Source organism: Limanda limanda, chromosome 5, assembly GCF_963576545.1.
Source record: "Limanda limanda chromosome 5, fLimLim1.1, whole genome shotgun sequence".
NCBI lineage: Eukaryota > Metazoa > Chordata > Actinopteri > Pleuronectiformes > Pleuronectidae > Limanda > Limanda limanda.
In genome coordinates, this window is record NC_083640.1 from 22,714,213 (window position 1) to 22,741,992 (window position 27,780).

Below are 27,780 nucleotides of genomic sequence, written 5' to 3' on the forward strand. Positions count from 1 at the left end.
ACCAGACTAAAATAGAGGCTTCTCCCGATCCCTTAGATTTACATACAACAGGTGACGTGCTTCATTTTCACTTAAGGATTAAACATGTCTGCAGCAAATCCTGCCGCCGACAAGACGTCTGCACAGAAGTGAAGCCAGTGGAGGCTCTTCAGTGATGTTGTGATCACCCTTTCAGGAGGAAGTCTCCTCTGGGGCTGTGACGGAGGGAACGGGCCCCGGTGAACACAGCGTCACCTGAGGATAATTGGGGACATGGAAGAGAGGGTCCAAAAGAAAAAGAGCAATAAAACATCTGGGGGAGGAGGAAGATTTCCAACTTCCGAGTTGAAGGATAAATGTGGAGTTGGTGACGAACTCATCCAAACTTGAATTTGAGCAGACGACGGTGAAATGATTCCTCTGATGCTTTTTTGGGGTTCTTATAAGCACTGGAGAAGATGCTTTAGGAGCCCACTGTAATAATTAGAAGTAATGTAACAAAGCCTCCATGGTCAGGCTAATTCAAAGGTGTGTTTTTAATGTTCATCCCTGTCCCCATCCACTAACATGGAGGAGGCAGGATTTATGAGCTATACTGTAACCAGCCACAAGGAAGCTGACACTGTACTATTACTGCTATAACTATCATATTATGCTGTTATTATATTATTATCATTGCAATGCTTTCACTGTACACTATTTTTATTATTTTAATTTCAGCAGTATGTTATCACTATTCTTTTCAAACCAGTATCAAGACTTTATTTATTTCATCCCTCATCCTTTCTTATCTTAAGTGTGTACATATATAGCACTCACCGCATTTTGTGTATTTTCTTTTCTCTTTTTGTGTTTTTTGACCTTGTATTATATTACATTTTGATAAACCTGACTATCATGATAACTTTATTCGTATCTGGGGAATAATAAAGTTAGTTTCTATCTAGAAGTTGGCTGGAAGCTGGAGTAACTGGAAGACCCACGCAATCACCAACAAGAACAAGCAAGCCCAACACAGAAAGTCCAACCAAACTGGGATTTGAACCAGGAGCTTTACGACTGCGAGGCGTCAGCTCTGAACAAATTATCAGCCCTGAAATTAATTTCTCTGGCCATGTTGGAAAAGATAACAGACCCTGGTTTGAAATTTGGATTCTCTGGCTCTATCCTGAAGAAAACAAAAGTTCAGGAACATGTGGACACTCTGTCCAGGATCCAACCAAACCACCATGTTTTAAATCTGGCACTTTCGAGTGGAATCACTCACAGTCCAATCTGGTCACTTTCAATCTTTCATTTCGCTCAGTGTGGAAGGCAAACTTTTATGAGAGCACCACAGGTCAGTTTATAACTAAATAACTAAGAAAATAAGCAGTATGTCATTAGTCTGTGCAGTTTTAATTTACATTTTAATTGGATTGCATCGAGAGCGAATTACCCGCCAACCCCCTGTAAGTACAGAGTCGACAATCAAGCTGTTAACAAAGTCATTTTGTGGTGTGTGATGTGTTCTGTTAGGAGACAACTGGGATGAATCATACGACAGCAGAGGGCCCCTCAGGAGGGACTGTGGAGCTCGCATCATTCATGTTCATCAGATGATTATTATTGTGAATCTGGTGAATCTTTCAAGTCTTTCTCTCCGACAGCCTCCAACAAAACATCTTGTGTTCCTCGTGTCTGAACGAGCAAAGCTGCAGGAATAAATAAAATACAGGATCTCAAGATTAGTGAGACTCTTCAGGAACTGGACTCTCACCAAGTCTCACTTTTCCCTGTTTTTGTGTGTGTTTCCTCTGCGTTGTGTTTTGAGGCCTGGCTGACTGGCAGCTCTGAGCTCTCGCACTTGTAAAGGTTACCGAGAGTTTTAAAACTGCCAAGTCTATTTCGAAAAGTAGACGTCTGTCAAAAAGACTGGCATCTCAATACTCGTCAAAAACACACAGAGAAACACACACTGAGACATTTACTCAAAAACACACACGTCTGTTATTTCCTCCGCGTGTCAGCTCTGTATTTTAAAGCAGGATGCTGACGTTCAGGACATCACAAGCTGCGAGCTGTAGCACCAATGCAGATTTAATAATAGTACGTTATAAGGTGCAGATGGTGAAGGAGCAGGGAACGAATAAAGATCTGTAAAAAAAGGAACTACTGTGGATAGACGACAGTTGTTAACCAGGAAAAGCAACAAAATCTCCTCCTCCAGGAAAAAAAATACTAAATACAGCCAAGATGTGCGAGTTGAGAAAGAGTTAACATCCATTTATGGCTTGCGTCAACTTCAAACTAGACCCGAACATTAACCGAAGAAAGTTTTGTTAAAACTAGGGATGGTGATCCTGGAAAATTAAGCTAGAGCCGGCTTCACTTCAAAAATTGTACACTGCTAGAAGCCGACTTTTACGTGAGTCGCTCGCCAACTTCAAACGGTTCTTATTTTGTGTAAACCTGCAAACAATGAAACAAACACTGATGAAAACGATCTTTGACGGAGGTTGATCGACATTTGCAGATTTATTAAACCTATGACACAGGTGAGTCAGATACGAATCACTTCTTATACATGAAAAACACCCAGAAGTAGGTTTGCAAAGTCTGTTTTATTCATGAGAATTAAAACATTTTCTACATTTAAAAAAAATTCTGCATGCATACTACAGAAAGGAAACGTAGATCTGCCAGGTCTCACCAGATTTCACCATGATCGATGTCACATATACTGCAGTAAAGTGCAAAGTGTACAGTTTACGAGTTATGATCCCTGTCGACGTCTGACCTACTACAATTTAAGTACCGTTTGTTTCTTTGACACCTAAAAACATCAGTAACTTGAAACCTATGGCAGGAATATAATGTATCGCATCCCGGTATGAGGGATTCAGACTGCTCCATAGCACCCCTGGTAGTCAGAAACTTGACAGGGCCACTTTAAAAGATGACATTCTTTAAATCTAAGCAGTGACAATGACATTAAAGATGAACTGCAGAGTTTTCCAGTTGATTTGCTTACATTCATTTCTTTTTAAATAACCCCGACCAAGCTACAAAGACTGAATCATAAACCAAACAAGAAAACTCCTTTAAAAAAAAGACACACACAAGGAAATCCTATACAACTGTGTTATACAGTCTATGGTTAGTACAAACACTTCTCTGACATTTGAACCTGGGATTTCTCCACATTCTGGTCAGGTTACTTCTTTCTATCCCAACAGGAAATGAAAACCTTATTTAAAGCCCACGTTGCTCTGTCTTACCAACAAAACCACTCCAGTTCATCTTTAACAGCATTAACTGGCCTTTAGCTTTTGTAGCACATCATGAGAAAATACTGAATAAATAATTCCCCACATTATACAAAGCAAAAACCAGGCTGAACTGCTGCAGTCTGAAGGGAGTTATGACAACATTGATATGGAACCAACAAACACAGGCTTTTGTGGCGATGTGAACATTTGCTGAACTTCAGGTCACACAAAAAAATTCAAAACCTTCATACCACAACGTCTTGGGCGGATTGAAATGGAATCAAGAGAACAGTCAGATGACGGTTACATTTGATTTTGTTATACACAAGAGGTCAATACATGTTTTCAGTTTGGGTTAAATTATCTGTAAGTCTTTGTTTATATAGAATCTCTGGTTGTTTTAATCCAATTCCGATTGTGTCCCAATTCAGGGGCCGATTGCATCACAGCCCACGGATGCCAACCTATCCCTCGATTCATTGCACTTTTGTGATGAACTATTTTTCAAAAAGGTAATGGCAACGCTTCCACTTTTCCAACACAACTAAACAGTTAACGGTGCACACGCTAAAAAAACAACCAAGGGGCGTTGAAACTTTCTCGTCGGGCGGGACAATGTGAGGACAATTACGGAAATCATCCGTAGACCAGATCATTATATTATGGTTCGACCTTCGCAGATTGCACGACATTGGCGACAGCGATAAAGGCGGTACAAGCCGGTAACGCAAATTACGGAAACCCTCCGTAGGCGACCCTTCATGGGCTGCGTTCACCGTATCCTCGGGGGGGAGCGGCCCCTGAATTGGGACACTCTGTATCTTGAGGCATGTTGGGACTCAAACTTGTGAATAACTAACAGTTTTAGGTCACCATCTTTAAATGCATATCTATCATGTTTCACAGTCCAAAAAATATATATTCATATATACATGTAATAGAGAAAGACATAACGATGAGATGGTGATCCCAGTAGTTGTCTGCAGAGCGGAGATGCCTGGGACCGACTCAGTAACCGTCACCGGGGTCAAAGCAGGCGACACAGAGACTTTCTGAGGTTCATCACTGGCTGACAAGCATCAGAGAGCGGAGCCGAAGCAAAGAGCTCAAAGTTGAATTTCACGACTCCATCGTCTGTGGCTTCAGAGCTTGAGCTTTCTTCACATGTCCTGCTAAGTTATGTTTATTAAACCAAAAGCTGAATCCACAAAAACATTTACCTGCACAACAGACAAGGAGCGGCTGTTTGATCCTGGGATTGCAGCAGGGCGCCTCATGGTTTTAGTCTCTCGTCGACCTGATACTACAAACGTATTATTATATATACAAATTATTTGTACCAAATCACTTTGACATACATTTTTTTGTTTTGTTTTGGATCCCTGTACAAATGCTCAGGGCTCCTGTGTAAACGACCCTATCACTGCACTTCTCCCTGTTCCTGCAGATTCAAATAGATCATTTAAAAACTAAGCTGAAGTCTCGTCGGGCGGTTCTTCTCCGTGGGTCTTTCTCTCGGCTCTAGAAGTTTTGCAGCTCAGGAATGTTCTTGAAGAGGTCCAGTGAATCCGGGTTGGAGAAGGCTCCTCTCTGCGCCACCTCTCGGCCGGCGATCACCTGCTTCACGGCCACCTCCACCTTCTTACCGCTGATGGTGTACTGCAGAGAGGGGGGAGAAGAAAAGAGCTGCCAGTCAAACCTTTTGCAGCCGTGATCATCCGACAGGTTTGCTCCTATCTGATTTGCAGTGTGTTCTTACAGGAATGTCTCGGGTCTCCAGCAGCAGCGCGGGGACGTGTCGGGCGGACAAAGCTTTTCTGATGGCTCCCCGAATCCTCGTCGCCAACTCCGGACAGAAGGGCTTTCCAGGAGCCATCTTCAGGAACAAAATAACCCGCTCCTCTCCATCCGCGCTGTACTGGGGAACGCACAGACTGTCTGACACCTCCTCAAAAGCTTCCACTACAAAAGGAGAGTAAAACGAAAAGATGAGAAGAGCGGATGAGAGGCAAAGAGAGAAGAGGAGGAGCTCAACAAACTTTAAAAATAGGTAATGGGACAAAAACATAAAGAGCATCATGAGTCACTCTCCTCTGCTGCAGCGTTCCAAACTCACCGATGTTGTAGAGCTCCGAGCTGCCGAACCGGACTCCGTTGGGGTTCAGCGTTCCGTCGCTGCAGAAAAGCACGAGTTCCACATTCAAATCTCTAGTGTCTGTCATTGCAATGCAGCAGCACACAGGAAGTTATCCAGTTTCTGTGAGCTGGTTTTTCATTCTCTATATATTCAGCTTTAAAACATTGTGGATTTTGCCTCCGTCCGTTCTTTTTCTCTAAGTTCTTTATCTCCCTTTACCAAGAACTGAATATTTTTGTGTGTTATAAAGCAAAACATACATACACCAACTCTCTAAATTAATGAATCGCTTTAAACTAAAGTTATAAAACAAATACTACTCCACCCTGAGTAGAACAGTGAATATCTGACCTTCTGCCCAGCATGACGACGCCCCCTGTCTCTGGGTTGATTTTACAGTAATCTCCATGAGCCCATACACCTGAAGAGAAAGAGCATTACTGAGATTTATACAACATTTTACATTTTCATGGAAATTGGTCATGGAAAAATGCAAGAAAACGTTGAAAAGTATGGTTTGAGTAATATTCATTACAGGGCGATTGCACGGTGCTGCATTATATCATTGTAGATTCTGGTTTCTTTGTGTACATGTGTACTAGTGTGTGGGTAAATGAGTGTTTGTCAGGTTCAGATTGGGATTGGCTAATTTTCTCTCACTATCGATGGGGTTCGGACAAAAAATGGCCGCCCGAGCTGCACTCTGATGTAAACTGCATATACGGGTGTAATTACATATGATGTTTGTGTACTTACCAGGGTACGAAGAAAAGTATGCTTTGTGGTACTTGCTCCCGTTCTCGTCATTCCAGAAGTGTGTTGGCTGACAGGGGATCGGCTTCAGGCAGACAAGCTCCCCACTTTCTCCCCATACAGGTTTACCTGCACACACACGCACACGCACAAAGTTGAAACAAAGTTAGAAGTTTGACACACACACATACACCTGAACACAAATCCAACACTAAACACACCTACACCGTTAGTATAAATGACTCTGAGATAAAAACTGAAAAAAAATCTCCAGGTAATGTGTCCCACACTCAGAGAACCTGATACTCTTCTATGTGAGGTTTCATAAAGCCCTCGCCTCCTCCCTCAGGACGGTGTTACAGGCTTAGAGACCAACTACAATAATCCTGTGCTCTTTCTACAAAACTGCCTTTAAATTATCCCTCAATCCACTCTCCTTTGAGGTGGTGGAGCCGTGCCAGTGCAGCCAGCAGCAGGGATTGGGAGCTGGGGAACAAGGGACTCGAATCAGTGAGAAAACATAGAGGTGCTTTGAAGACTCCCAGCAAGTTTCGGGAAAATAAAAATCACCCTGTTTGGACTGTTAATGAAAAATATATAAACTGTTTCCCTGAAGTGTTTACCTGTATTTATCCAGGAAAAGTTCACTAATTACAATTGTTCAGCTCAGATTCATGCCAACACATACGGGTACATGCCCATATGGGGGCAACCAAGTAGAACCACAGTCCTGTACTGGTGGCTACCGAGCAGCTCCTGAAGCAGATGGAAAGTTTGCTCAATGGCACATTAGCAGGTTCTTAAATGTGTTTGTGATTAATTTTCCTCATTAATATTTTCTGGATCCCTTGTCAACCGGAAAATTTGTAAAAACCACAATGTGGCTCCTGGACTATGTTGTGGACGACAGCTAGAGCGTTCTGGTTTAAATAGAAAGCAACTACAATTACCACACTGCACCCAGAGCAGCTTCAGTCTTCATACTTTTTTATGGTCAAGATTTATGTTACAGTTCATTTTTAAGTCCAATGGACAATTGGTAAAAAATTTGAAGAAATGCCCTAAAAGCAGACTTGAGATATCATGCTCAAGAGCCCATACACAAGAATGGAGAGTTCACTGTGACCTTGACCTTTGAGAAGTTAAATTCAATCAGTTAATCTCAAGGTCCAAGCGAATATTTGAGCCAATTTTGAAGGAATTTTCTCAAGAAGATTACACATTCACAAGGGAAAGAAATTCAAGGTTGATCCTGAGATGGTATGTGTTCAATATCCAAAAACGTGTTCAGTTTCTCCTTTAGTCCAACTGAACATTTGTACCAAATTTGAAGGCATTCCCTCAAGGTGCTCTTGAGATATCATGTTCACAAGAACTGGACGAACAACCTGAGAACTTTCTGCCTCCGGCCGCCGGCTGTCACTGGCTCAGAGAAATAAAACAAAGAGTGTCATATTTGTAAGAAATTCACAACACACACACACACACTCTCTCACCATCGAGGCTCCAGGCTTCCACAGGCATGCCGAGGTTTCGTGCTTGGATCTCGCCGCGATACACTGGAACTGTTGGGTTCTGACCCATGAAACATGACACTATGTCAGTGCCGCCTGGAAAGAACGAGAGAGAAAAACAGTCACACACCGAGAGACAGATTTATATTCACAGACGGAAATAAAAAACCTGCCTTCAAGTTATTGTGTGCAGTTTCATCTTAAAAGAGTGGGGGGGGGAAACGAATGTTGAGTAAGATACATTTTATGCTGACCGTGAATCACATAAAAGACGTAAAGTGTAATATGTTCCTCGCATTGACAAACCCTCAGAGAGTTACCCCCCCGACTCTGCTGCTCTACAGACTTTTTAGCTTCAATTAGTTCCTGTTACCAGGCACTCACATACTTTTCTTAGCAGAGGACTAAAGAAGGGCTAAAAGAAAACACTTGGTTAATAACGTGACAACCAACTAATCAAATCACCACATTTCACACGCTCATAGATATCAGTCACTTAAATACACCTGATTCTTCAACTTGATCAATAAATTATTCTCTGGGAAAATGTTGACAAATGCTGAAAAATGTCCCATCTTATCTTGTGATGTTTTGTGAAAACATAACCTTCTTGGTGGTGGTATTTGTTTGAGTGCTGATAAATATCATCTATCATGACAGAGCTTCATATCTGTCGGAGGAGTTCATGTAATCAAAACAACAGTTTTTCTAACTTTATATCTTCAGAGGCAAAGACTGAGAACGATCCTTCAATCTCTGTTTCTGGAGGGACCGGTAAGACTTCCATTTCTTATTCTCCAATAGTTTATTGCTTTCTCGAATTCCTGCAACGGGTCTGAAGGCCCAAACTATCCAAAAATAGAGTTTTCACACTGCAAACAAGCTGAACCAGGGATCAGTGTGATCTGGACCAAGACGTCTCTTTTGCTCAGACTACATTTTGCTATGTCGGTCCGGAGGCATCTTGTTATTTTTGTTTTGATTAAAAGAAAAGTCCGAAGGTCCAGTCAAAATAATGAAGCACCTTAAGTTCCTCACGTCCTGAGTTCCACCGAAAAACATCTCCAACTGAAAACATGTACTTCCTGTTTTGTTAAAATTCAAGTTTAAGTACCTGGAATTAACTTTACTGCAATGTACAGGAGCGAACTTGAGTTTGGTTTCCAGGCCACATATCAGTGACACCTAGAGACATTAATAAACTTAGTGTCGGTATCAATCTGGTATCCGGGCTACACAAAGTGGCAGATTTAGCGCCCTGCTCCACCTCCATTGACCCAAATAGGAGTACTACTCTACTCTGCTGTAGCTCATTCCTAAAATTGTCTCTCACACACAAACACACACACACACACACACACACACACACACACACACACACACACACACACACACACACACACACACACACACACACACACACACACACACACACACACACACACACACACACACACACACACACACACACACACACACACACACACTACCTCTGCTGCAATATCCATTCGTCTCTTTCCACCTTCCAATCATTTACTATTTCTGACGCGTTCGATTCATCTCGCCTCCCATTGTTCCTTCTCCATCTCCCCGTTTCGCTCCCTCCCTGTATCACAGACTCCATCCATCCATCTTGTTCGCTTCCTTTCAACCGCTTTCTCCCCCTCCGCTGCTCCCTCCTTCCCTCTCGCTTTTCTTTCTGTTCTTTACACTCGTTCTCTCTCTTGTTTCTCTCTCTGCCAGGTTCTTTATTGAGCTTTAATTGGCTCCCAGGAGGAAGTGGAAACGTTGTCTTCTGATTAAACACACACACACACACACCTATAGCAGGAAGAGGAGGCATTATTTTATCATCACGCCGACTTTAATGGGTGGGTACACACACACACACACATTCACACACACACTCAAGTATATTTTAAGCAAAAAGCCACTGTTGCCTTGTTGAGATGCCTTCCATCAGCAGCCATTAAGTGTGCATGTGTGTGTGTGAATGCACACAAGGGCAACTTGTCACACTGGTTTCTAGGAGCAACCTGAGCAGTGAGGAACAAGATGTAGAAAAAACTTTATTAAACTAAAGTCTGGGGTTAGACAAAATCTCCAAGTGAGACAAAAAGGAAACCAGCACAGGCAGGCAAAGGCATGGAAAACAGAATCACACAGAAAAGAAGAGGAGAGAAGAAGAGAGGAGCGAAGAAGAGAAGAGAAGAGGGCTGACATATGGGCAGTCAGATGGAGGTATATTACAATGGGGGGAATCCAGCAGTGAAAGTGTTAAAATCCCCCAATGGGACACAACAGGAGGTCAAAAATCCCTGCTAACAGGATAACACACACACACACACACACGCACACGCACACGCACACACACACACACACACACAAAAGTAATTTGTAATAAACACAAGATTAAAAAAACAAACGCATAGACATATCCCCACTCGAGCACACGTCTGCAGACATGTTTGCACAGAGACACAATCACACAGGGTGCAATCGGCAAATGGGCACATCACATATGTCACTGTGGCCACCAGTCACACACATATGCTGTAAATCTAATGAACCAACACACACACACACACACACACACAAGCAGCGTGTTAACCTCGGGGGTCAAGGTTTGGGCGGTTGGCAGCCAACGGTGCAGCAACCTGCTGGTGCCCTTGGTGAGAGGGAGGAAACAGACAGGGGCAGGACATGCTGTTCGGTAACACACACACACAAACGCACACACACAAGGACACACCAGAAATGTGTCTCAAAACCTTACAACCCCATTAAGTACAATTTGAGTTAAATAAGGTTTTTGCCGCTCTTCCATTCACTTGTGATAAAACTCTCCTCACCAGAGTATTTCAGTTATAACTGGACAGTTTGTGTAGTTATCACCTTTTTTCTCTTCCAACTAAATTTGTTTTGTTTTCAGGCTTCACATTAGTGGTTTGAAGATGCTCAACATTAAACCCTTGACTGAAAATGCAACATGATGATTCACAAGGGCTTTAAAACTCAGCTTGCTGTGAACTATTGAGTGTTTCACTGTGTAGAGTGAAAAGTGGATGGAGAGTGAGTGCAGCAGAGGTCAGACACCGGTTTGGTCATAACAAACTTTCCTTGTTTGTGTCCAGTCTTTTCTACATGCATGTCACTGTGTGTGTGTGTGTGTGTGTGTGTGTGTGTGTGTATGTGTGTGTGTGTGTGTGTGTGTGTGTGTGTGTGTGTGTGTGAGACAGTGCTTTTGAAGCTAAATGCTATGTGCACTACAGCTGTCCTTCATTTGTTTTGGTGCAGCCAATGTGCAACAGTGATGCTCCAAGTTGCTTCTCAATGTGTGTGTGTGTGTGTGTGTGTGTGTGTGTGTGTGTGTGTGTTTGTGTGTGTATGTGTCTTCAACACGTCACCCAGTCTAAATGTTAAATGTGTCAGGAAGCACAGAGAGGCAGATAGCGTTCGAGGACCCTGTCAACATCACAATGGACCGAGAGGGCCACTGCAATTGTGTGCAAGTGTGTGGGTGTGTTGGCGTCGTGGGTGGCGAGGAAAATGTGCATTTCTATACAATCTATTTTACTGTGTCAGTCATAAACAGTGTTTGGAAAATGTTTACTGTCAGTAAATACTCAGTCACCTGAAATGGAGCCCAGCAGCACGTTGCTCTTGATGCAGCGGTACACGTAGTCGTAGCTCTGAGGTTTGAGAGGAGACCCGGTCGACAGGATGGTGTGGAGCGACTGGAGGTTGTGTGTTTCCGCTGAGGGACGAAAGAGAAAAAAGAAAATAATAATGAATACACAAAAGGAAAGATGAATTCAAATGGTTTAATAGAGATAGACTGTATGTAAAGATGAACGACATGTTTCCACTTTCTCTCACAATCCAGAAATGAAGCCAAATCATGTCAGATACGAACACCACACTCTGTGACACACACACACACACACACACATGCCCAAACCACCACAAGCCAATTACACCCTGCAAACTAATAAGCTTCCAGCAACCGTCCCTCATCCCATAAAAACGCACGCACGCACATGCACAGACACACACACACACAGAGACACACACACACAGTGGGATATTTTGCTACCCCCCCACCATGCCTCCAGGTGTCCTGGTCCAAATGTCAACCCAGGGAAAAGGCCCTCTCCGCTGGGGCAGCCCGTGAAGAAGCTCCCTCTACCCTACCCAGTCCACTGGAGGCACACACACAGACACACACACTCAAACACACTCAAAGATATACAGCTCTCCCTCTGCCATGCTTTCTCTAATAAGCATCCAAACACACACACACACACACACACACACACACACACACACACACACACACACACACACACACACACACACACACACACACACACACACACACACACACACACACACACACACACACACACACACACACACACACACACACACACACACCACACACAGTGCCAACTGGATCAAGTGGTTGGCTGACTGATGAGGGAGCAGCAGAGAGACAGAGAGGGAAAGAGCAAAGTTGTTGGGTTTTTTTGCGTGGGGGGGGGGGTCATACAACAACTAACTTACAAAATGCAGCCACACACACACACAAACACATAGGAGGCACAATGAATAAAGAGTTGTGGTGATTACAACAGCACAGTGGGAAGTGAGACACAACACTGGTTACGAGTGCTGATTTAACATTAGGAGAGAAGAAGGGAGGAAGAGGAGAAGTGATGGAGAACGGGAGAAGAGGAAGGACAAGTGGGACCCGGCTAAGCCCTTTGCATTAGTTAGAACTGGTAATTTACATGATAACGAGCACAATTCGATTTGAGGGTTTAAAGAGGGGAGGGTGAAGACCAACAAACAAGAGGACACGAGGAAGAACACACCAGAAGCTCACATGTGCACATGTCAGCTTGTGGGACTCGAGTGCTGCTTCCTCGGCGTGAGCAGCCACTTCTGTGAGCCAGGTACCCAAGTTGAAATACCATCGGAATAATTTGCTTGATGGATCAAATTTAAACCCAATTAAGGATCGGAGCCTAAGAATGTTATAAAAACCTGCTAAGTGCTTTGTTCGGTGGCAACACAGAACGTTCCTTCACAAAAGAGCACGTGCGCGTCTAACGAGGCGTTTTCTGTCACACAAACACTGAGAGGAGAGCGGCGTGTATGAAGGTTAGCAGCAAGGCTAATAAGCACTGGCACAACGCTGATTATGTGCAGAGACCTGGTCCCCCCCCCCCCCCCCCCCCCCGGAGAGCTGTGACAGTAAAAGCAATTAGACGGGCCTATCCATGACTCACAGGAATTATCCTAACAGCACTTTTATCCATTCGATTCAGTGTCAACCAGCAGAACACAGGGCAAAGTGTTGATTCACACGGTAGATGGCATAAAGGACATTTAGAGTCAAACAGCATCACTTTAATAATCATCATCGCGTCCATCTGCTCTTATGGTTTCAGGTTCCACAGAGGAGATGTGTGTGTGTGTGTGTGTGTGTGTGTGTGTGTGTGTGTGTGTGTGTGTGTGTGTGTGTGTGTGTGTGTGTGTGTGTGTGTGTGTGTGAGAGAATGCATTTCTCCCTCTGACTTTCTGCTTGTTATTTGTGTGCGTCCATGTGCGTCTCTGGATGTCGGCTTGCACGCTCACGTGGGTGTGTACACGATCGGGTCTGTGACCACGACTCACCGGGTTTCAGGTTCTTCTCCTGCAGCACAGACAGCCACTTGGCCCCGGTGCCAAAGATGGTGATGCTGGAGAAGAGGAAAAGAAAGACTGATGAGACCAACAATGTATTTTTAATATAAATATGAAGGTTTTGTGAATCCCTATTTTCCAACTATAAAGTGAACCCATGAAATGAGGCTGTTGTCTTTTATCTTTGGAAAAGAGACAGAATTTGCGTCAGTGTTGCCAACAATGACAGCCGATGTAAAAGTCCTCCTACAGACATGTACTGTATTCTGCACAGTGACAGCAGAAAGAATAAACAACGGAACCAAATTAGAAAACTTTATGAATCATCCCCCTGGGTGGATTTAATGTTGCTGCCAATTTTCACGGCAATTGGTTTATTCTTGAGAGACGGAGGTAGAGAAGTGGACGGACGCACTGGCTGACACAAACCGTCACCGTCATCTGAACCGGAAATTTTATAATACTGTCAGTACAGTTTATTGGGTCTTTTGTGTCTCAGAGGCTTTTATTCTGAAGTTTGTAACTCGGAGTAAAAGCGAAGAATTTGGAAACACAAACGTCCACATCAGATCTTGGTTCCTCTCACGGTAACTGGCCTATACTGACAGATACTAAGATTATGATACAAAGATCTTTCACACCTGTATGAATATGATGGGATGTTATTATTCAACTGGCAGCAAAGCAGTTGAGACACTGATGGGGAAGCTTGAATAAAGGAGCTTATGCAAGTGAGACTCCAGAAATCACTCGGAACCGATGCAATGCTCCATTTGTTGCCCTGAATCTATGCATGACAAGGCACAATTTGAATTTGTCTGTGTGCTGAATGCAGAAGTATAAAAGGAAAGAAAAAGGACAACAGTTACTGAAGAGCCTTTGCCCTTAATCCCGTCTGCTCCAGTGGAGCTGCTCAGTATCCTGCTTGTACCAGGGAGATCCCAGGAGACTGTGTCGCTGTGTAAATGTAGAGCAGCGTGATGCTGAAACACTGCCTGTGTGCTCAGTCAGCCCTCCGTGGATAGATAAGGAAAACGGAGAGAGGGAGAAACTGATTGGAAATTGACTTTCAACCGAACAAACAGTAAAAAGAATCAAACACAATAATGGCCAGTGTAGCATGAGAGGACAAAATGTCTCCTTTGTCAATGTTTCGACAGGAAATCATTCACATGGAGAGTGTAGTGACGGGACGTGTGCACACAACAACGCTGGAATGAAATGATTTGGGAAGGTGCTTTCTTCTGTGAGGGGAAGTCGCCCTGACAGCTGATAACAGATGGACAACATGTGGAAGAGGAGAAGTGACAAAACGTCACTTCAGTGTTCCCCTGCACTTTTTAATTTTAAAACAAAGAGCCTTTTAAAGTCGGCCTCTGTGAACGGGTGCGTTTGTCTCCATCTGCGTCTTTTCCAGTTATTTCTGTTGACACTCAATCAATAACATCGCCGCCTATCACTATGGTTACCGTGTCCGTCAGTCAAATATGAAAAAGAATCTGTCTCCGGGATACAAAACAACTGTCCGATGCTTGATTGGTCAATAACATGCAATTGGTTTGCGGTGAGAGATGTGATTTGCTCTCGGAGCCTCACATCGATTTGTGCTGATACAGGCGGCTCAGGGTGGATGAAGGCGTTCCAATGAGTGAAAGGGTCAAAGGTCCCAAGAAGTAATACCTCACATGGAGCAAAGTGAATGATGCACGCAGCTCTGGGTCTGTTCTGCCTCTGCACGCCTCACACTATCTCTCAATCCACCTGTTGAATGATCTCATCTTCACATGTTATGTCATTTTCTGTATAATGTGGATTACAACAATCTGCAATAAAATGTTTTATCTTGATCTTTTATCTATGAGGCTTCAAACTGTCTGGAGAGAATATTTAAATAAAACAATTGCAATGCTGCTTTAATGGTATTTCATTTTGTTGAAATAACAAATATATTAACCAATCAAAAAGAAAGAAAACTATGAAGACTTAGTTAGAAGAACACTATTCTGTCAATTGGATTTCTAACTTAAGTCCTTAAGTCTCCTTGTATGTAATAAGCGTGTGATATATAATCTATATCCACGGCACATCTGACACGACCGACGAGACGCATGAATTCATAGAGCTCATTTGTCATCTGCACTCTCACACGGGCCCTCTTCATTCTATCCATCATATCTAACCCCCCCGTCTGGATTTGTGTACCGGTGGCTGCCATGGAAACAGTCCCTCCGCTCTGATTGGAGGCAGGTGGCCAGGTGTGGCCGCTAATGGGGGGTTTAGGATGGAGGGCGGAGGAGACGCTGCGAGCGGCCGCCTGCGAGGGTGTACCTGCGCCTCTGCCTCAGAGAAGACATGCTACTGGAAGCTGCTCGGTCAATAAGAGGCACTCGAAAGCAGATCAGACACTGAAGAGCTCCTCCTGGCAGTTATTACATTAATGTGTCTCCGTGCAGGGGGGGGGGGGGGGGGGGGGCGACCACACTCCCACTTGTCAGCGAGTGCTTTCTGAACGAATCTCACACTCGTCCTCCAGGAAGAATCGTGATTGCTTTCGTCTCAAGCAGGCACAGACCGACACTAGTGTTTGATGGCGTAATTGTTTTGCGGTATGAAGCATAAAACGACATATTTAATAAGTCAACACACACTTTATTCCTTAGTGTAGCTTGATTTAATTACTTTGTATACTAGAGGAAATGTTCTGTATGATAGAGTGTGTTTTTAGGACAAAAATGAAATGAATTTTCTCTCACCAAGAGGATTCTGCGGCTCTGCCCCCCCCCCCCTGTCCCTGGCATATATCATTTTCCTCCCATGTGTTACTCAAACAACAGACATGTTCAGAGGGATTTTGTTCTCTTTATCTTTCTTTCTGTCGTGTATTATTGTGAAGCTCTTTCGATCTTTTCTCCTCCTCCTCCTTCTACAATCTATCCCATTGGCAGACAATTTAAAAAGACAGAGCAGATGTCAACATGTTTCAAAAAGAATCGGGTCATTTTACTTGTTTCAATGTTTATCTCGCACTTCAAACAAGAATGGATGAACAAAGAGTGGTTGTAAAGTTAGTCTGCAGTTTACAGCGTCAAACATGAGGATTATTTTAAATTGTTACACCCACGTGTTTAAAACTGTAACACGCAATCTGCTTAAACTGTATCTGTGCAACAACTTGAGAATTGTGCTGGTCATTAGCCAATAGACAAAGTTTCTCTTCAGCAGATGGTACGAGAGTAGAGGACAAATGCTTTCGATCCTATCGGCCTGACACATAATTGACAAAAGGTGGAAAAAGACGACAAGAAGTTCCTCAGAGAACAAAGAGCCGCCCCTGAAGTCGCACACATACATGGAACCTGTCAGGACTGTAAATGCTGTAACCTTTAGCTGGTTTCACTGAGGAATTCTGCAGAGCTGGTCTCCACCGTGGCCTTGGCTCAATATATCTGCTTTTCCTGCATGACACAGGCTGGAATACTTGTCAGAGCATTGAGAGGTTAGTAAATTTGTCAGTTTTATCGATATTGACATGGATTACGTTGTGGTTAAACATTATGTGATTCTATATTTTTCAAAGAGAAGTTTAAGCTTGTCCAGATTTATTGGGTTTATTCTTTTTTTGTGGAAATAAAACAGTGGACTTATTAGCTGTGGTGATTCAGCATTCTGCACCAGATTCTAACTGCTATACTTTAGGTTTAGATGAAGAAAGTCTACTGTGGCTCACTTTTCTTTAGACAGGAATGCACTGAATAACTAAACATAAACACACATCTCCTGAGACAGTCACGGTGCAAATCTGCAATCATCCATAACAACAAATGCAAAGTTCTTTTTGTAAAATTGTCCATCCCTCTCCATTATTGAAAATGTCATCTTTCAAAAAAATCTATTAAAGGGCATTTAAAACTGTAAATGTCACTTAATAAGGGAGATGTAGAAATAAAGCAGTTATTTACAACCGCACAACTAACACGATTCCAGGCAACAGGGGAAGCATCAGTTTAGGTTTAAAGGCTTTTGCACGGCAATCTCACTACATTGGCTGAATCTAAGTGGCACAAGTGCATCTAAGGTGTGTCCAAATACACTGCGGGTATTTTAATGGTGCAAAAAAGGTTGCAATGCCAGGAGTGCGGTCTGAAAAGATTGTTGAGGAGAGTTTCAGAGTTTAAAAGATACCATGTTTTTGCACTACCCTTTCTTAGTTTTTGCACTTCAGTTAATGTGTAGAAGACAATGTTGTTCACAGAATTAAATGTGACATTTGAAGTGAGTTGAGTAGTCTTATTTTCCTCATTTTTTGTAATGCCTTTGAATAATATGTGGGACATGAATCGCAATAAATCGCAGAATCGAATCGCAATACTTGCAGTATCGCAATATATCGCAGAATCGCAATACTATTGAATCGTGGCCCAAATATCGCAATACTATTGAATCGTCACATTTTTGCCAATTCCCACCCCTATACAGAATAGGAGAGACTGGGATTGAACCACTGACCTTCAGGTCAGTGGACGTGGACTATACTATTTTCAAAATGCTCCTCACTTGCAAAATACTGAACCATCAACATCAAACCATGTTTCTGATGCTTAATCGCTCTCTGTGGCATCAATGCACCCGACCACACCTCACACGTCCGGAGACGCTCATCGGCACGAGAGCAGTTGCAAGTTTTAACTATGAATCAGTTGAGTGCATCACCTCAGCTAAGGTCCTGAGTATCTTCTTAAATACAAGCAGCACTAAATTTCACACACTCGTGGAAATATGAGTTCTCTTCATTAATCGTTAACCCCGCGAAAAACAGTGAAAAGGTTGAAACACTCCATCTCAAATGTTGAAGGTGAAGAAAAGTCCTGGATCCGAAGAGTTCTTTCCTGACCCAAACTTCCACCAAGTTTCATGGTAATTGGTTTAGTTGTTTTTGTGTAATCTTGTATACATATCTTAACAAATAGGGGTTAACAAATAAGCTCAATGGAGGAGGAAACAATTAATATGAAACCAGGTTTCTGTCTGCCAATCGCTCTCCAACAACGCACTTGACCACATGTCATTATAAGACCTACAAAGCCATGGGTGCTCAGAACGCCACAGTTGTATTTGCTATTCAAACAACACGAGCCTCGGATGGGAAAACAACAGCATCGGTCAGAAACTAGCAAAGACACTGTACGTTTTGCTCGGCGCCACTTTGTGCCCGGTGTATGATCGGGCGCCGACTCTGACAGATTTACCCGATTTAAAACGTCCACGCTTAGATGAGAGTGTAAAAAAAACCCTCATGTCAGCCTCTCCCACGGGGCGGGGGGGTGGGGGGGGGGTTCACACTCTGGGATATGTCTGAGGTGGCACCATCAGCTCTTAATTGGTTCAAAACTCTTCCCACAGTTTAAAAGGTTCCATCTGTCTTTCTGTCACGCCGGCAGCTCCCCACTCAACTCCTCCATGTGGGTCATTATGCTAACAGTATTCTAACCTTGTTCACTCCATTTCAGGGTTGGGGTTTTTGTAAGGGGGCAAACGAGCAGCGAGGTTGAAAGACGAGGACGTTTCTCTCATCTCGGCCGCTACACGCCAAACAAGTGCTGTTGATATTAACCAACCGTAAAGCTTCAGGGAGTCGTTTAACACCTTCTCTATTGGTGACAAAGAACCACTCATAGTTTAAAGACCTGAGTATATTTGGTATTATTAATGTCTGCTTCAATACTGAAAGGAGCTCATTAGCTTTTTGAATCTACAAATGCTGCTCCTGCTTTCTGCAGTATAAGTACTTTTTCTTGGCACTTTCAGTCCAGAGCTTCCACTCCTCCCCATCTGTGTCAATTTTTTCTCCCCATTACTCCCTTCCTTGCTGAAGGCAATATGCCATCTCCCCTGCCCTGAATATGTGTCTGGGGTATAACTGTCTTTAAGCGTCTTACTTTTGCTGACCACACTGAAGTTTAAAAAAAAATTAAAATAACCTAGTTTAACCAGAGGTCCTCGGTAACACACTCACAGGCGGCTCCGTGTGAAACCATCTCTGGATGTTTTTGGGACACATCAGGTGCAGTGTTTACCGGGTGAAGATTAATTTTTATTTATTATTATTAAGTATTTGTGAGTAGGCCAACAAACTAAAGTTCCTACCAACTGGGTTTTCGAATTTAAAGCCAAACTTAATGTTTTTGGTAAATAAAATGCGTCGGTCTGTTTTTCCATTGTCTTGTCACGTAGAAAACTAATTTTGGCCAAGTGGGGTTTTCCAGACGTCCCTCTCTCCAGCCACACTTTCCAGCTCTACCTGGGGGGTTCCATGGCGTTCCAAGGTTTGATGGGATATGTAGTCCCTCCAGCAAGTTCTGGGTCTAACCTGGGGTCTCCTTCCATTTTTGCATAACCAGTAACCCTCCAATAAAAGGCACCTAGGAGGCATCCTGACTGGCCTCAGACCACCTCCACTGTCCCCTGTGGACATTAAGTAGCAGGTGTTCTCTCACTGGACGTCTGAACCCCCCCCCCCCCCCCCCCCCGTCTCTAAAACTCATTTTGTTTCGCTTGTATTTGCGATCTGTTGTGTTCTTAAAACTTTGCAGCGGGAGCTTGTTAAAGAACTGGCAGGTCATCTTCATGTGTTACTTTAGTTAACAGTATATTTTTACTGATCCTGTATTCTCCAGCTAATGTCTTGAAAACTTTCCTCATCATTTTTTAAAAAGCTATCTGGCTACGCTTCAGAAAGCCACGGAAATTAACTGCATAAATAAATATTTTCATGTATTAAGAGGGAGGCCCTGATTTGAAAAGGTCTTAAGAAAAGAAACTACTGGTTGAACTGGCCGATCATAGCACTACTCAGCTTTGAGGGTTAATTATGCACAATATTCTACGATGTATCTGAGCTTACCAGCCTGCAAAACTGACATTTTAATTGGAAACGCTCGGGGCGTATTGAGCACACATAAACTTTCACAAATTCAAATACTCAAATGCACAATGAGAAGAAAAAAAAACATATTTGCTCACCATCCTCCCTATTAAATCTGAGCCAATTAAGGGCCAGCACTCAGTTGTATCCTTGACCATTTCAGCTTCTCTCTCTCTCTCTCTGTCTCTCTCTCTTCACGAGACAATAAAAGAGGATCAATACTGGGTTTAACATCTGCTGTTTATGGTGGTGATAGTGTTGGATGTGGGAGGAGGGGGGGGGGCTTTACCACAATAGAGGATCTGCTGTTAATATTGTCTGTGCTATTTTGGACCTGAACCAACAGTGTGTGAAAATAGGAAGAGGGGTTCCAGGTTATTAAGGTGGGTCTATACAGTCTCTTCTGTATCTTCAGTTGGAATTCATCAGACTCAGTAAGAGCTTCTGTCTCTGTCAGATAGATTTGTGTTGTTTTACAGCATCAACAACCTCCGGATAAGATGGAGAACTCAAGATCTGACTGTCGTGCAGTTTGATTTGGGTTTTCACCATCTCCATCAATCTTCAATAACAACGGCCTCAGGGGACGACCGACCCGCTGACTTCAAACAGCCCGTTCAGCTGAGCACTTTCCAAATGACAGGAGGGGGGGCAGCTCATCTGTAATAATCGATGAGCAGGTCGGGAGGGGCTTTTGTGCGTCTGAAATATGAGCCTGATTTATGTTGATTAATGCTAAGTTATGTGAAACTTCATAGAGAGGTATGGTTTGTGTGAGTACAAAAGGCGTTCGCTATTTACAGTAAACCTCAAGTAGCTGTTTTGGGTTTTCCCCCTTTTTCCTTGGGTTTCGTTTCCTTTTCAACTGACGCGCCCCTCGACGCTCTGATTTTAAATGAGCAGAGATAAATTACTGGATAAACACATGTTAATGCATGTTATAACGAGCAGAAATCTTTATTCACGAGTCTGCTCGTGTGAGCATGTAGGCAGCTTGTCAATTAAGTGAACACATCGTCGGTTCTGAGGTTTAAAAGAACAGGAATACATCAACCTTTTCTACCACTCTCTTTCTAACTCTCTCTCTAATTTTGGTTTATTTTATATTTTCTTGATTTCTCTGTTTCTGATACATTACTTATTAAAAAGGAAATCACAGGACCCAACTTGTTCTTAGACCTTCTGTGTGAGTTGAATCCCTTATTGAAAATGCATTATTAACTGTATGGACTACATGACAGCTCGCAGAAAGTGAAACCAAACCATCTTGATCGCCCTCTTGTGGCTGGCTGCGGTACAGGTCATAAACCCTGCCTCCTCCATGTCAGTGGATAGGACAAGGGCCAAACTACATAGCATTCCAAGGACTCCAAATTATTTTTTCTCAAAGATAATTTCTGTCATTTTAGGTAGTTCTCATAACACTGATGTTTGAGTGACGGCTGAGACCGACTAGCAAATGGTCGAGGGCGTCTCTGATAGACCTCCCTTCTGCACGCCATCATCACCACTCTGTAGAATGATGTCATAAGCGTATCCAGGATATATTGGCCTTATTTTTGTACAACAGATGAAGTGGAGACGCATATTCCATCCTTATTTAAATTCTATACTATTAAAGCTACAATAATCATCGAGAGTATCTTCTATAGAGAAATTGGATGCATTTGTTTTCTCCCCTTATTTTCGAGTTTGTTTTGAACGACAGGGAAACGTGCTTCGTCTTTAAAGAAGAACACCAGAGCTGAAAATTACTGTAAATTAGTCTTACAGCTCCGCATTCTTCTGGAAAAGGTAAAGCCAATTTTAACACCACTTATTTGTGGGCTACAAAATAAAAAGCTGCCCATCAGTAAGCAATAAACAGCAGAGAAACCCAGTTACTCCCTTTTGGCAGCCCCACCTATTTCTTAGTGTTTGTGTGTCTCTGTGTGTGTGTGTGTGTGTGCGTGTGTAACTCACCCCAGCTGGTCCGTCAGGTTCCACAGTACATCAGGTGTGGGCATCAGTGGTGAACCGTCGTACAAAACCACTGAGGCTCCCGTTGCCAGAGCCGACACCAGCCAGTTCCACATCATCCAGCCAGTCTATAAACGGCACACATACAAACACAGTGGTCACTTCATCCGGCTCCTCTCACATCAACACTGATACACGCTTGTGTTTCTCTTTCAGCTTCACGCTGAGCTGCAGCTTCCATCGCTCACATGTACAAACACTGGTGACATTCATTCTATTGCATTAAAACGGCACACGGTGCTAAGTGCTTGCTCCAAGTGGGAACTGTTTCTCTAGAATATTGTAATGTCTCATCCATACTGGGTAAAGTGCATTGAGATAATGTGTGTTGTGAGTTAGAGCTACACAAATAGAATTGAATTTATATAGGCTGAACTGAATATAGGGGCACTAATGCAATACCAGCTAGTGGTTAATTTCTCCCGTAAGTAGCAACAGAAGATTCAACGTGTTGCAACAAACTGGTTTTAGCTTCTCAGTTGTGGGTGATTGGTGCTTTTCTCTGTTTTCTACTATTGTAGATTTAATTCCAATAATTTTGGATTCACAGTCTGAGAAAACAAGTTATTCAAAGATGTTAAGTTCTGGTAACGTGTTATGGATTTTAAAAAATATTTCCAGATCTAAATACATATTGGTCATAAACTGATTTTATTCACAGGTTGAATAAACATGTAAAATTTTTCTTCCCCAAGTGGAGGTAACTTTTATTTAAAATCTGAGAATTTCCTCAAATGATGCCATGAATAGACATCCTACAATACAGCAACTGCAGCTTTAATTAACACAAAATGACGAGATCTTTTGTTTGTGCCAAAAATGTGAAAGATAATAATTTTCACATCAGTCGATATCGATAATTATCATGACAATAAATGTCACATTATTATTTTTTTCACATTTAAAGACTGATGTTTTATCCAGCTTAGAAGCTTTACCTCCTCATCAAGCTTGCACAATGCATAACAAATAAGTTGATTATATTGAACTTTTGTTGCTATTAATGACAACAACAATGCGATAAATAGTATTATCGTTTCATCACCCAGCCTTACGTTAGTGTGTCTTAATGACCAGACTTTTGATTTATTAAAACCTGCAATATTAAACTTTATACCCCTGCAGATGGCAGAAGGGCAAAAGAACCAGGATTAGGAACCTATGGTACCATTAGTGTTTCTCTTATTGTGAAAAGGTCGTGGTTTTACCGTTGTGTAGTAGATGATGACATCACTGCTGTTCATATTGCCATGGATGATGTGTTCCTTCAAGTGTTGGATGAGCGTGCCCTGCAGAAACAGACAGAGATATATGAGATTGTTAAAGTGCCAGGGAACAGGTTTGACAGACAGAACTCATCTTGAATAAAAGACACTTGTAAAACACTCAATCTTAGAATTAGAATGTTTTTTCCAGACATATTGTCATGCTTCTTCATTCGGCTGCACAGGTGAAGCCTTCTATCCACGGCAGCTACACACAGAAGATCTCTGTCCAACAATAATGGGCAATTCAGGGTAAGTGTGGCTTCTCTCCCACCGTCACTAACCCATCACAATTGGAAAGGTTGTTATTGTTGGTGTGGAGTATGAACTGTACGAGTGTGTGGGTGTGTGTGTGTGTGTGTGCTTAAGTTTTGAGCCTACGTGTACTTTGCTGTTCACATAAACCGCTGGTCCGTGTACTTTGTGTGCACGCTAGTGCATATAATCTTTGGCAGGACTCAGCTGCCATGCCCGTCCAGCGGGTTGTGCCATCGCGCTGCTGACAGCATGTTAACAGAGCCGTAACAAAGCAGAGAGCACAACGGCGCCGCGGCTAATTGGTGGAGCCAGAGAGGACCGCCAGCGCCACAATGTGAAATGTTTTCACCGACACATTACTGTCCAATTATCCGCGGCATGGGGAGAAGGATGGGTCACAAAAAACAGAAAAAAAAGAAAGAGATGGAGAAAGACGATAAGGGAGGGAGGAAAGAAAAAGAATATAAAATACAAGGATAGGAAGGAAGAACGAAAGAGACGATAGGGGAGAAAATAAATCAAGAAGGGAAATGAACCTAATGAGCGTCTGGGAAAAAAAAAAAGGACTAAGTGGGATGAAAGGGAGCGAACACATGCAAGTTGAGACAGAAAATGACGGTGAAAGAACGAATGAAGGGAAACGGAGGCAGAACGGCTGCTTTGTGGAAACGTGTGAATGCATCTGTTTATGTGTGTTAACCTGTTTGTGAACGTCGAGTGCCTTAGCCTTCAAAGTGCAGTGGTCCTTTTGAAATCACACATTCATCCAACACTCTACCGCACTCAGATGTGACATGTAGCCCTCCTCTGAGAGAGAATAACTTTCAGGGATGTGTGGATGGGTGGACGGAGGTCTGCTGCCATCTTGTGGTGGAGAGTCATTTAAAGTAAAAGGCTGATAAGTAATACTGAGAATGATTTTAATAACCTGTTGGTTTTATCTGATTCAGTCCCCTTTCAAAAAGGAATTATACTAACTAAATATGATAGAATCTGGATGAAAAGAGCTCCATCAACAACTGTCACATCATCAAATTGAATAATTGAGAGGATAAAAGTATCTGAGGATGAAAATAAACCTAGAAGACGCTGACCAAGATGTCAACTTGGAAAGAAAACAGTAGAATTAATACGCCATGTCCTGTCTGCACTACCTCAACGTTCAGGTCCCGCCCCTCGTCTGAATGCTCTGGACATTTTCCTATTGTTGTTAATGTCTGCATTTAATATGTTCACAGACATTCTCTGGAGATCATGTAACAGTGTCACCTTCTGTTTATCTGTATTCATATAAATGTTGTGCACTGCAAATCAAACTGTCAATATAGGCCAACTCTGCAGAGACAGATGTGACCAGAATGTGTTTGTGTGTGCGTGCGTGTGTGTGTGTGTGCATGTGTGTGAAACAGCTGGGGTCTGACTAACACTTATGGGTCAGTAAGAAATCGTTTTTTCATTTACCATTACACAAATTCAAACTAGAACACAGGACAACCCATGGGCCAACTCGTTTTTCTTTTTAGGATGTGCAATGCACCATTTTCTGTGTAGTTTGGCCTCAGAGCCATTAAAGAGTTCACAGTGGGGACATTCAGCTTGTTTATGGACCCAGGGACTCCACTTCCTTCCCTCCTTCAATTAAACTATCACACAGATATTGAACGGAGACAAAATCTACCCACTTCCAGGAAAGAGCAGCTTTTAACACGTCAGAGAAATTTACGTCAGAGGACTTGGGAGATTAAACCCGGAGCGACTCAAGGCAGCCTAAGTCTCCTAAAAGAACCTCAAATCTACAACAACAAGGGCTCATCTCTGATTAACAGTTATGTGTTACTTCACTTAGAGAGAAAATTACGTGAAAGGGCTTTAACTAACACTGAGGTGTGAACCCTTCCTCCCGAAATAGCCATGTAGCCCTTTTCCATGCACGTAGTGCTGCTGTTGGTGTTTAATGTAGAACGGGTTCAGAATTTCTGGTCTGAAAGTAGGAAGCATTGACATCTCTCGCTATGGGAGGAGCTTTGAGAAAACACAAGCAAAAGCAGCAGTAGTAAAGATGCTTTATATAAAGATAGACGTGAACTCATATGTCTGCCTGATCTTGATCGCCACCTTGTGGCTGGCCGCTGTATATGAATCTCACTTCCTCTATGTTAGTGGAAGGGACATTTAAAAGTCAAAATATACGTTCAATGATTTTCTATCATTTAAGGCACTTTTTATCATCACGTTAAATGTTAATGTTTCTGTAGAGTTTGTTTTTAATTTGATACTTTGTGACTTAATTACCACGGCTTTATCCCTTCAGTGCTACTGTGGTACTCTGGTTCAAACTGCGCAAGATTATGGTGTTCATATCCGGGTTATCTTGGCTTCATGTCTGGACAGTGGGAGGAGACACGCCGTCCATTTATATAAAACAGTCCCTCAACCCTCAAATTTGAGATATAATGACTTTAAAAGTAAATTTATTTAAAAGAAGAACTGGCAACGCAGCTGGATTCTGTCCGATGTGATTTCTTTCAAATGGACATTATCCCAACTTTAAGTTAGGTTCTTCTTCTTTATTGAGATTTGATGGTGCTTTACTGCCCTCTAATGGTGAGTGTGGACCAGTTAACGATCCGTTCTCAAACCCGTCTCGGTTCTGATTTGGCTCCTCGCTCCGTCACTGGCACCGGCCCGGTGTCCTCTCTCCGATATCAGCTTCTTAACAGGCCCGACCATAAATCACGCTGAGCACAAACTGTGACTTAAAAACATGTTTTTCTCCTTATTGGCACATGGTGGGATAAAACTTCTAAATTAGTGGTTTCATTTATTTTGCAATCAAGTTTATAACATCCAGCCAAATATTTTATCTCCCTGCTGCACACAGAGTTACTGACCAGCTCTGTGCGGTCAGCTCTGTACAGCCATCTAATGACAATATCTGATCCAGCATCTAGAACACAAGCCATGTTTAATGTTGATCTTAATTTTTTCATAGTATAGCCTCAGCTTATTTTAATAGCAGAAATGATCTACTCTCTGTGGTACTAGATAGTTGATACTGAATGAATGGTCCTTATTTAGACCCTGGTGTATCTCTTTGTAAAGTAGAGGTTGGAGATCAATGTAATCTACTCATCATTTAATTATACAGTCTAAAGGTGCTCACATAGGAGCTGATGTCCCCTCAACGAGAGCATTTTATTATTAAATTCTGGCATAACTCTAAAGCTCATTTCCTTTCAGGTGTATTTCATGTGGAGTGATGCAGAGTTTATAAACTATGGGTTGATGAGAGCCAGTGATTTGCTTACCCCAGCAGAATGCACCATGCATTTAGGAGCCCCTGTGGTTCCAGACGAGTACATGATGTACAGAGGATGATTGAACGGAAGCTGCTCAAACTCCAGCTGAGGAAACTGGCCACCGTCACCTCGTCCGGACGCCAAGAAATCGTCTATAAAAACACTACGGAGACAGTCAAGAAAAAGGAGAATAAATGTATATCTGACCTGCTCTCTGTCATGTAAATAATAAAATCCTGAGAGTGTAGATGTATCCACGGACTCTCACCTGTTGGGGATCTTGGAGAGGTCAGTCTCGTGTTTGGAGCGAGCATAGGGGATGACAACCACTTTCTTCAGGTCAGGCAAACCTGGAGGTCAGAGAGGAAGAGAGGCTGAGTTAGTGGAACTCACTGTAAATTAACTGCAGTAGATATTCCTGTGGAAGCAGATTCGTTCTGTGCAACTTTCAAGCATCTGTTTTGTATTATTTCATTAATCCCTTGTAAAACAGTAAATCTACTTCTTCTTCTTGTGTTTTCGCTTTCTACTATTTAGCAGAAATTCCATTACAGCTTTACTTTACTCAGGCAAATGTCTTATATGGTCTCTGTTCATATTCTGACCTCTATATCCGATTTTACATCCATCAGAAGGAGAAACTAAATGTATCTGTTATTAAACAGAATAAAACAAAAAACAATTAAAATAAA

At 42.6% G+C, this 27,780-nt stretch overlaps 1 protein-coding gene across 1 annotated transcript in view; it reads right to left on the reverse strand.

The window, feature by feature from the left end:
* Positions 1–2,563: 2,563 nt before the first annotated feature.
* The window catches only part of aacs (acetoacetyl-CoA synthetase), a 33,325-nt gene continuing 8,108 nt past the window's right edge, over positions 2,564–27,780 (reverse strand). Inside the window, exons 7-18 of the mRNA XM_061070790.1 lie at positions 27,357–27,438; positions 27,098–27,251; positions 23,475–23,555; positions 22,210–22,334; positions 13,317–13,381; positions 11,269–11,391; positions 7,617–7,730; positions 6,124–6,249; positions 5,719–5,788; positions 5,347–5,405; positions 4,990–5,192; positions 2,564–4,889 (exon numbers count right to left, since the gene is read on the reverse strand). Coding sequence (XP_060926773.1) covers positions 4,752–4,889; positions 4,990–5,192; positions 5,347–5,405; positions 5,719–5,788; positions 6,124–6,249; positions 7,617–7,730; positions 11,269–11,391; positions 13,317–13,381; positions 22,210–22,334; positions 23,475–23,555; positions 27,098–27,251; positions 27,357–27,438 — 1,340 coding nt within the window. The 3' untranslated portion in view covers positions 2,564–4,751. The remainder of the gene's footprint in view (positions 4,890–4,989; positions 5,193–5,346; positions 5,406–5,718; positions 5,789–6,123; positions 6,250–7,616; positions 7,731–11,268; positions 11,392–13,316; positions 13,382–22,209; positions 22,335–23,474; positions 23,556–27,097; positions 27,252–27,356; positions 27,439–27,780) is intronic.